The 10,932-nt window shown below is 37.9% G+C and overlaps 1 protein-coding gene across 1 annotated transcript; it reads left to right on the top strand.

Moving 5' to 3' along the window:
• Window positions 1-780: 780 nt before the first annotated feature.
• Window positions 781-6,567, top strand: OXGR1 (oxoglutarate receptor 1). Its single transcript, XM_021929726.2, has one exon. It carries the CDS (start codon window positions 4,520-4,522, stop codon window positions 5,531-5,533), a length of 1,014 nt encoding a protein of 337 aa, XP_021785418.2. The 5' UTR covers window positions 781-4,519; the 3' UTR covers window positions 5,534-6,567.
• Window positions 6,568-10,932: the final 4,365 nt, after the last annotated feature.

Genomic DNA, 10,932 nt, shown 5'->3' with positions numbered 1-10,932 from the left:
ACCCATTGGTTTCAAGTGATTTGTAACCTCCTCACGTTTGAGAACTACTGTTGTAGCAAGAGAAGGAATTATACCCAGGATTGTGCCACGTTTGTCTTTAATGTCCTTTGAGTTGAAATGATTTGTTTGTGGACCATCTGGTGTTCTGAGTTGTGGCAGTGATTGTACTGGACCCTGAGGCTAGGGAGGAAAGAAACAGCTTCATCCTACCTGCTCACAGCCCAGACTGGTTCTTTGTGTGCTGTTCTTGACTTCACACGTATTTTGTAAACTCAGACTATACTTTTATGAGGTTTTATGGAACAGACATTAAGCTTCCTAGCCAATGCCTCCACCCTTACAATTGGCTAGTCAGTCTTCATTCAATCCTAAATTGAACTATTATTTTTCAGAACAATAAGGCAGTTGTTTCTACCTATAACCCATCTTTTCCTGATAGAATTATTGTTCAAAATGGTCTCCATAACATGGCTAAGGGTTTATTTGGCAATGACAGGAATTGTAATTTTGCTTCTTATTTTAAAAGTCATCAAAGACCCAAGCTTTTTTTTTTTTTTTTTTTTTTTCTTTAAAGACAGAGTCTTGCTCTGTGACTCAGGCTGTAGTACAGTGGTGCAATCTCGGCTTACTGCAACCTACGCCTCTCAGGTTCAAGCGACTCTCATGCCTCAGCCTCCCAAGGAGCTGGGACTATAGGCGCAGGCCACCACATCCAGCTACTTTTTTTGTATTTTTAATAGAGATGGGGTTTTGCCATGCTGGCCAGGCAGGTCTCGAATTCCTGACCTTGGGCAATTCGCCTGCCTGAGCCTCCCAAAGTGCTGAGGTTACAGGCTTGAGCCACTGTGCCTGGCCTAAGAACCAAGCTTTTTTTAAGAATGATAGTTGCCACTTCACTAGCCCTTCAGTACCACATACGTTTTGCTGATGTTACTGATTGTTCTTTAATGCATTCAGCAAATGTGAATATTTACTGCACACCTTCCATGTGCCAGCACCTGGGGTACGAGGTGACTTGTGTTTTGCTTTCAAGGAGCTGACAAATAAGCAACTTGGACTTGAATTCCCTCCCCTTCTCTTCCTCTCGCTTCTCTGTTAAGGCAAATCCCAATTAGAATGAAATAACTCCGGAGAATTATTTTGGGCGTTACTAAAACTATCTTTACTTCTTTGCTCCAGAAACAGCATTAGCTACTTAGTGGCCTCTTGACGTAATCTAAGAACTGTCTTTGGGACGTGCTGCTTCTGGGACTCCTTGGCTGTGACCATGTTCTTTCAAGTTTAAGTGACTTCCTGCTCCTTATGCATGGGTCCATTTAAGACGTTCTGCCGAGGGAGAAACCATCCACTATGGTTGCCTGGCTTCAGAGTGCTCTCACTGGTCAGCAGTCCCTGACTCCTATGACCTCCAGTGCTGTGTAGATGATAGTTCCATGAATAGCACTTTTAACTAGAGTCAATTAACTTGGCAAGGAGAGAAGCATTCACTTTTGATGGGTAATACATGGTCCCAGGGAGCACCAGCCTCTCCCATTGAGGATCCTAACAGCTGGCCAGAGGCAAGTTCCATGTCCCTGGGCTATTCTTTCCCCAGTTCATACAGAATAAAAGTAGCAAACCTGTAAATGCATTCTGATCTGCACCTGGACTAAGTGAGATCTGGAAGAGTATACTCAAGAGCAGTCAACAGGGAATGATTCTGCTAATTTAGGATTTGTTAAGTTGGGCTAGTTTGAAATATACCTCTGCACTCCTCTCATGAAATGCTGGATAGAGTCAATTTAGTATCAGCTAATAGTTACAATGGTGGCAGATTCTGATGTAGCACTTAACATGATTCAGGCACCCTTTTAAACACTCCGTTTAGTATCTGGGCGACAGGATTAGTCAAGCCCCCAAACCTCAGCACCATTTAATAGATGCAACTAAGAAACCTGCACATGTACCCCTTGAATCTAAAATAAAAGTTGAAATCATTAAAAAATCATCTAATCCTCCCTCAATCCAAGGAAAAGTAGGCACTATTTTTATTGACAATTTAGCCCTGGTTCACACAATTACAGTTGGCCCTCCATATATGTGAGTTCTACACTTGTGGATTCAACCATCCATGGATTAAAAATACTTTAAAAAATATGTCTGTAATAAACATGTACAGACTTTTTGTTCTTGTCATTATTCCCTAAACAATACAGTATAAAAACTATTTATATAACATCTGTGTTGCATTAGGTATTATAAGAAATCTAGAGATGATTTACAGGAGGATGGGCATAGATTACGAGTAAATACCATACCATTCTATTTTTATATCAGTGACGTGAGCATCTGCAGATTTTGGTATCCTTGGGGATCTGGGAACCAATTCACTTCAGATACCAAGGGACAACTCTACAGTGTTTGATTTATTGAGCTTTTTGAGATATTCAGCCTTTTCCTGTCTTCACACTTGTTGTTCCCTCTGTTATTTAGAGTAATCCTGATGAAAATCAACAAAATACACATTAAGAGGCAGCACTGAGAGGTAATGTGCCAACTGGTCTTTGTGATTACAGGCACTTCAGATTTCCCTCTTGCCCACTCATTGTGAGATGCAGCCCAGTCCTGCAAAAAGATTGCCCCAGTCATATCCTGGCTCACCCCTAACTAGCAGTTTGACCTTGAGCACATCACTGCCTCCTCTGTGCCTCAGTTTCCTCTTCTGTTCAATGGGGATGATCACAGCACTACCTCACCATTTATTGTGAGGATTAAATAGATGCAAATATGTAAGACACTTACAGTAGTGCTTTGTACACAGAAGGCACTATTATTTTTTATTAATCCCCATTTTTCCTTCCCAACTTCATCTCCCAATATCCCATAACCATGCTGAGTTCCTTACAACTCCCCCAGTCCTCCTGGACTAAGTGAGATCTGGAAGAATATACTCAGGGCAGTCAACAAGGACTGATTCTGCTAATTTAGGATTTGTCAAGTTGGGTTAGTTTGAAATATATCTCTGTACTCCTCTCAGGAAATGCTGGATAGTATAGATTTAGTATCAGATAATAGTAATAATGGTGGCAGACTCTGATGTTTCCTCTCTCCCTTGTGATCTCAGTAGTCTTAGACCATTCATACATCAAATGACTTAACAACTAACAATCACCTAATATTTTTTAAGCTTTTCTTACGTGCCCAGTAGTGTGCCAAGTGTTTTTCTTCCTATTTTTAACATACTATTGACAGCTTCATGAGGCGGGTTTATATTTTGTTAAAATAATTTGCCAAGTCCACTTCCCCAGTAGACTGTGACAGTGGCTTATGCATCTGTGTATGTTATTCAGCTTGTATCTCTAGGACTTGACAGAGGACCCAATACAGAGTGGGTGCTCCAGAAATGTGGACTTGGATGCATTTCACCAACAGCTATTTACATCCAAATAATAAGCTAATTGTAACTCTTCTAGATGTATGTACTTTCCTCATTGCAAAAATTCACCATCAAAATTTAAAAACACTAATAAGCAAGAAGAAGGAAGTTAAAATTGCACTCCTTCCAGCCCTAGAGAGCTTAATCAACTTGCTTAGGAACATGCTACTAAATGGCTAATCTGAGCATCAAAATCTGGCCATCTGGCTTCAGGGCTCAGGCTCTTAACGGTTGCATTATACCACAGATCCCACCCCATCCACCCCAACACACACTCCCCTGCACAAACAAATTATGTTAGCTATTAAAGGGAATTGGAAGAGTGGAAATGTGCAATTAAATCTACCACAAATACAATGTTGCAATGTGTGCAATCTATATTTTTAAAATTTACAGTATTCAGCATTTTCCTGTCTTCACACTTGTTCCCTCCATTATTTACGGCAATCCTGATGAAAATCAACAAAATACAAATTGAGAGGCAGCACAGAGAGGTAATATAGAAAGGGAATGGCTTTTGAGTCAGACAAACACAAGTGTGGATCCCAGCTAAGCCCCTAGATGTGTTACCGGAGATGAGCTGCAAAACATTTCTCAGTCTTAGTCTCCTGTAAAATAGAGGTAATAAGAAACACTTTTCAGTATTTTGTGACATGTAGAAGTGAAGTGATGGTGGCATGCACCACTCTTAGTTAACAGCAGGTCCTATTGTTAAGTCTCTAATGGCGATACCCTATAGCTTCCCCAAATGGCGACCTTGCCAAATTGTTTTCCAAAGTTACATGTGGCTTTTTTCTCCCAGTCCTTCATTTTAATTCTCACGATAATTTAACTTTTATATTTTTATTAGATGCATTTAGTAACTCGCCTCACAGTCATTTTCTTGGAAATTCAATTTCTTCTCCACAGGGTCTCTTTTGAGATTAAAGAGAGAGAAGTGGCAAATTTAGGATGTTAGAACAATTTTCATTTAAAAGTAGATCCTTGTTTTTATTACCCTACCATTAATGTTTTCTGTTTTCCTTTATCAGCGAGTTACTTCCATTAGATTCGTATTGCCAAACTGAACTCTCTTGTTTTCTTGCAAGATGAAAGGAGGCAACCATGAATGAGCCACTAGACTATTTAGCAAATGCTTCTGATTTCCCCGATTATGCAGCTGCTTTTGGAAATTGCACTGATGAAAACATCCCCCTCAAGATGTACTACCTCCCTGTTATTTACGGCATTATCTTCCTCGTGGGATTTCCAGGGAACGCAGTAGCGATATCCACTTACATTTTCAAAATGCGACCTTGGAAGAGCAGCACCATCATCATGCTGAACCTGGCCTGCACAGATCTGCTGTATCTGACCAGCCTCCCCTTCCTGATTCACTACTACGCCAGTGGTGAAAACTGGATCTTTGGCGATTTCATGTGTAAGTTTATCCGCTTCAGCTTCCATTTCAACCTGTATAGCAGCATCCTCTTCCTCACCTGTTTCAGCATCTTCCGCTACTGTGTGATCATTCACCCAATGAGCTGCTTTTCCATTCACAAAACTCGATGTGCAGTTGTAGCCTGTGCTGTGGTGTGGATCATTTCACTGGTAGCTGTCATTCCTATGACCTTCTTGATCACATCAACCACCAGGACCAACAGATCAGCCTGTCTCGACCTCACCAGTTCGGATGAACTCACTACTATTAAGTGGTACAACCTAATTTTGACGGCAACCACTTTCTGCCTCCCCTTGGTGATAGTGACACTTTGCTATACCACGATTATTCACACTCTGACCCATGGACTGCAAACCCACAGCTGCCTTAAGCAGAAAGCTCGAAGGCTAACCATTCTGCTACTCCTCGTATTTTACGTATGTTTTTTACCCTTCCATATCTTGAGGGTCATTCGGATCGAATCTCGCCTGCTTTCGATCAGCTGTTCCATTGAGAATCAGATCCACGAAGCTTACATCGTTTCTAGACCATTAGCCGCTCTGAACACCTTTGGTAACCTGTTACTGTATGTGGTGGTCAGCGACAACTTTCAGCAGACTGTGTGCTCAATAGTGAGATGTAAAGTAAGCGGGAACCTTGAGCAAGCAAAGAAAATCAGTTACTCAAACAACCCTTGAAATACTTCATTTACTTAACCAAAAATAAATACTTGCTGATACTTTACCTAGCACTCCTAAGACGTTCAGGATGTCTCCCTCAACGGAACTCCTGGTAAATACTGTGTATTCAAGTAATCACGTACCAAAGCCAGAGCAGAGCTTCTAGTTCTTTGCAATCCCTTTATTGAGCTCCTCCATTGGGGAGATAAAGAATTGGATGCATGCGTATCAGCAAAGTGTTCAGACATAGTATTACAAGCTATTGCAACTCAGAGGCATCTTAGAGAACATCTGTTCCCACCAACTTATTATATATACATGGAAACCAATTTCATACCCTTGCCCTAGCTTGCTCAGTAAATTAGTGCCAAGATAGGAGAAAACCAATCTTTTCACTCATCATTTCATGCTCCTCTTCACTCCAGACCTGTTTGTATTGAACCATTAGATAATTCAAATCACTACTTGTATCTTTCTTAATATTTATTTTTTACATCTTATAGCTCTACAATTTGTTTCCTTCAAGCTTAACTTTGAGATTATAAAACTGGGTTTAGCCAGTTCTGTATATGACTTGCAAGCCAGTAAGATACCCTTGAAATAACTCAAGGACGTCCATGCAAATAGCTGAAATTAGTACCTGCAAGATATTTGGAGTATTATGTCTTTATTGTTGTTAAAAAGTTTTTATTGAATTTATAAAAATTATCAAATCGTATTCATCGTTATTAACATGTCCTGGGGAAGGAAGGAAAACTTTTGAGGACAGAAGTCACTTTCAAATATCATGTATGTATTGGGTGTTCAATCATATCTAACACTGTTTTGATTTTTGTGGGAAAATATTCCAGGAAACACTAATTCTCTTTAGATTTCTTGTTCTTTTATGACTACAATGAACATATGTCTATGTAATAGCTAAATATATTTTTGAATTGTATGTGTGCTTAATTATCAGTAAGCATAAATATTTGAGAAAATACCTGGTCTGGATATTTAAAACCCTCATAAACATGTTGGTACAATTAATAAACTTATTTATAATTATGTAATAGGCTGTTTGGTCATATTTTTCTGTGAAAATGCAGTTTTATCACTATTATATTTACATGAAACTTATTTTCTCTATGGTTAGGAACAAAAATAAGTTAAGAATCAATAATATTATAGAATAAGGCTGAAATAGTTGACTTACACAGAGGAAAGAGTACCATAGAAATTCTTCCTGATGTTCCAGTTCTTCTAGGACATGACATCTGACTTAGACTTCAGTGAGGATGTTCATCAGGAATCTCTACAGAGCAAACTGAGGGAAAGAAGAAGAAGCTGATGGATCTGAACATGAACTTTTCTGGACAATGGTGCTTTCTGCAACCCTACGTTCTGAGCCATCTTCTTCTGAGCCTTTCTGTAACATGTGGAATAAGCTATTTCACTAGAGGACCCCAACTTGCTCATCTGCGCTGGCTGTATTAGCATCGAGAAATATTCAGAGGTCCACCTGGAACTGCTAGCTCTTTTTCTTTTTCCTGATGTCTAGTCCAGCCCCTGGACTATTGCTAAAGTGCAGACAGACTTGCCCGTATTCCACTGGGGTCATTATTCTAGCCTTGGGCACAAACTCCTTTCCTTTCTCTCCCCATCTTTATTCCTTCTTATTCCAAAGAGTTCACCCACCAGAGAAAAGCCACTTCAACCTCCTTCCTGTCTTTCTCAACTCATCTCTGTAGTTTCTTTTATTTTTTACCTTCTTCCTACCAACGTATAGAAAAACAAATCATCCTTCTGGCAGAAATTCTTTCACTGTATCTCTGGTCTTTATTTTGCTCTTTTAGGGACCTTGCTCCAACACTTAATCTCACTTTCTCACATTTTTAACATTTTTATTACCCTGGATAATTGACCTTAGCTTGGGAGCATGCATAATTTTCCATTATCTGAAAAATGCCTCCCTCTTGATTAAGTTTTTCTGTCGTTCTGTTACCTAATCTTCTTCCTACAGCTGTGGGTTGGGTGCAGATAACAGTCTGCCCTCTAGGGTACTGCTGATAGAACAGAATCACAGAGATCCAAGCTAAATTTAATTCAAAGGGTCAGTTTTATTTTACAAAGTTAAGAGTTCTGGGTTATTTGTGCTGAAGGAGGCAGTTTTGAACTGAGGCCAAAAAAAGGGATTGATGATATTTCCCAGGCTACAATGGGACCTGTGTGACCTTGCTGCATACAACCAGGCCTAGGCAGAGAAAGACAGAATGAGAACAAAAAAGCAGAGCTCTGACTGCATCCACCAGGGCAGAGCTACTCAGGTCTGCTTGCTGGGTGAGAACCGAAAGTGCAAGTCAGGCTCACTGCACCTGCATATGGGGAAGCCAGAAAAACCTGTTCCAAACTTCTGAGACACGGTAATCTCTTGCGTTATTTGTAACTCTTTATTGTGGACATGTTCAAATAGTCACAAAATTTAAAAAGGAACCAAATGACCCATGCCTTAATTTCATCAATAGCCAACATCCTACCCTTCAGGTTTTATCTCTCTCATCTCACATCTTTTTTGCTAGAATATTTAAAAGCAAATTCTAGACAAGATACAGTTTTACCTATCAATGCTTCAACACAGATTTCTTTCAAAACATACAAAACCAAAACAAAATAATAACTGATTCCTCAATATTATGTAATACTAATCCATGTTTCATTACCCCTGTTTTTCCCCAAAGTATGTTTATACAGTTTTTTTTTTTTTTTTCCCAAATCAGGGTCAGAGGAAGCTCCATGCATTGCATTTAGTTCATAAGACTCTTAAATTAATTTTAATCTATAAGAGCTCCCCTTTTCTTTATTAATTGCCATTTATTTGCTGAAGAAATCAAGTCAAGTCATTTGTCCTGTAGAATTTTTCACATTGCAGGTCTGGCTGTTTTAATTCCATTTTGTTACTTATCACGTTCCTCCAATACATATTTGCAGTAATTTGGAAGGTAAAGCTAGAGGTTAGATTAGATACAGATTATTTGTTGTTATTTCCTTCTCCACTTTTCCTTCCCTTCCCTTCCCTGTTTTCTTTCATTCCTTTCTTCCTCCTTCTCAACCCTCCCTCCTTCATTTCTTCTTTCTTTTCTTTTTATAGGAACACTAATTCACCTTGGGGAGGGGTGCTTTGTGTCTGACTGTCCTATGCTTCGCAATTGAGCAGGGCTTTCAGAACGTATTACTCTGATCCTTCTATCATAAGTTCGCCATCTTCCTCCGCCTTCATAGCTTTATGTTTAATGTTTTCAGTTGCTCATTTCTATTTTGATCCACTAGGTTACTTATAAAATTCTAACATTCCTCTGCTTTTATTAGTTATAGTTTTTTCTAGAAAGATCTTTGATCCATCAACATTTTGTACCCTTCATTCTTAACATAGTTCTGACCCATGAATCTAGTTACTCTTTCTTTTTTGGCAAGGTAAAGGAAGCAATGAAAAGGGATGTGGAAGCTGCCTCCTAGTACTTCCTCACTGAGACCATAAGGGTTGATGGAAATTTTGACAGGATTTCCTTTCAATATGGGCCAAGTTTTTGTTCTTTTTAACATTTTGCGGTTAACAGCCAAGCTTATGAGCTACAGAATTGGAGCAGCGCCCTTGAGGAAGACTAACAGAGGAAATTGCCTTACTGTTGCTGTGCTTCTCCTCCAAACCCATCATAGTGTCTTTGTGTACCCTCTTGGATCATGCAAGACATTTAAATTTTCCTCCAGAAAGCGCAAAAAAAAAAAAAAAAAAAAAAAAACGGAATAAAACACTGATTAACTACAAGGCCATGTAGCACTCGAGGCCGAACCTTCACTCTTGCTCTAATTTTATTCTTAAATTCTAACCAGCAACATCCTTCCATATTATCTATCTGATATTTTACAGTGAGCTCAAATGTTATCAAACAATATAAGGCAGGTAACATAAAAAGTACTTGAAGCTTGAGAGTTCTTTCTATTATTGAGATCTCAGGAAGAAATTAAATTTTAATATGCAATGATCTGTTTTTAAAATTCTATTTCCTGTCTATGCTTCTGTCTAAATATTTTCCATCAGTCTATTTCATTTCATTAATCCTACCTTGTACACATACAATTTGCCATTAAACCCATCCATTGAATTCTTAATTTCAGAGATTATGTTTTTTCATTTATGGAAGTATATGTGGTTCTTTTTATTAATTCTACCATTTCAGTGAGTTTGGTTCTTTCAATCTCTTTTGTCTACCTCTTTCTATATTTTCCAGAACTGAATAATCAGTTACTTTAAAGTTTTTATCTGTCCTTCCAATATCTGAATTACCTTTGGGTCTGCTTCTATTGTCTGTCATTTCTTTCATGTCTATTGGTCATGTGATCCTATCTTCTTACATGTCTATTAATTTTTTATTGAATAACAGGAATTGCATATGGAAAGATCAAAGAGGATCCTCTGATAGGCTTACCTTTTCTTCTGCCACGAAAATAGACTTGGGAATGTATTTCTTTAAATTGTAAATAGAAACTGGACTAGGCTGAGACTAGGTTACAGTTTGGTACATTGCAGTTTATCTCTGATTTGCCTTTGTTACTGATGCTTAGAGTTTATTTTATATATGTATATATATATATACACACACACACACACACATATTTGTGTCTAAATATAAATACATTATATATATTTGCATTTACATATTTTATAGACAGTACATGATGAATCCTGTTTCTATCCCAACTAACATCTCTGCCCTTAGTTGGAGTATCTGGTACACTTATATTTAATGTAAGTATTGATATGGTTAGGTTCAAGTCTACTGTCTTGCTATTTTTTCATTTGTCTCTTCTTTTTTGTATCTTTGTTGTTTCTTTTGTGTTTCCTATTAGAAGAATAAAATATTTTTAATATTACTTACTTTCTCTATTGTGGATTCTTAGCTATATTTTTAAATTCTTTTTATTTTATAGTAATTTTCTAGGGCTATAAATATCTTACCTCAAGTATCAAAAATTATTTAGAGTCAATTATGTTTCTTTCACATTTCACACCTACACTTTTCCACTCCCTACTGTCATCTTTTCTCTTCTCATTTCATACTTAATACTTTGTATTTTTCACTTCCCACTTCTTCTATCTTCAAAATGTAGTAACATTATAACAGCACTCACTCTAACTTCTGTTCTATTGCTGTCAAAACTTGTACTTTTAAACGTATTATAAACCCCAGTTTACATCGTAAATATTTTTAGTCAGTTGCCCTTTAAGAAAATTACAGTAAGAAAAAAATAATCTTCTATAGTTTACTACTTATTTACCAAAACCATGCTTGTCATTTCTTTCTAAAGATAAGAGAGTTCATCTGATATCTTTTTCCTCCAACCAAAAAACATTCTTTAGTATTTATTGCAATACAGTTGTG

This window comes from Papio anubis, chromosome 15 (genome assembly GCF_008728515.1).
Source record: "Papio anubis isolate 15944 chromosome 15, Panubis1.0, whole genome shotgun sequence".
In the NCBI taxonomy this organism is placed as follows: domain Eukaryota; kingdom Metazoa; phylum Chordata; class Mammalia; order Primates; family Cercopithecidae; genus Papio; species Papio anubis.
This window is presented reverse-complemented; position numbering and strand designations above follow the sequence as displayed.

What these genes read in the sequence shown, in the direction of transcription:
- OXGR1 (XM_021929726.2), top strand. Translation starts at nt 4,520, where the DNA reads ATGAATGAGCCACTAGACTATTTAGCAAATGCTTCTGATTTCCCCGAT.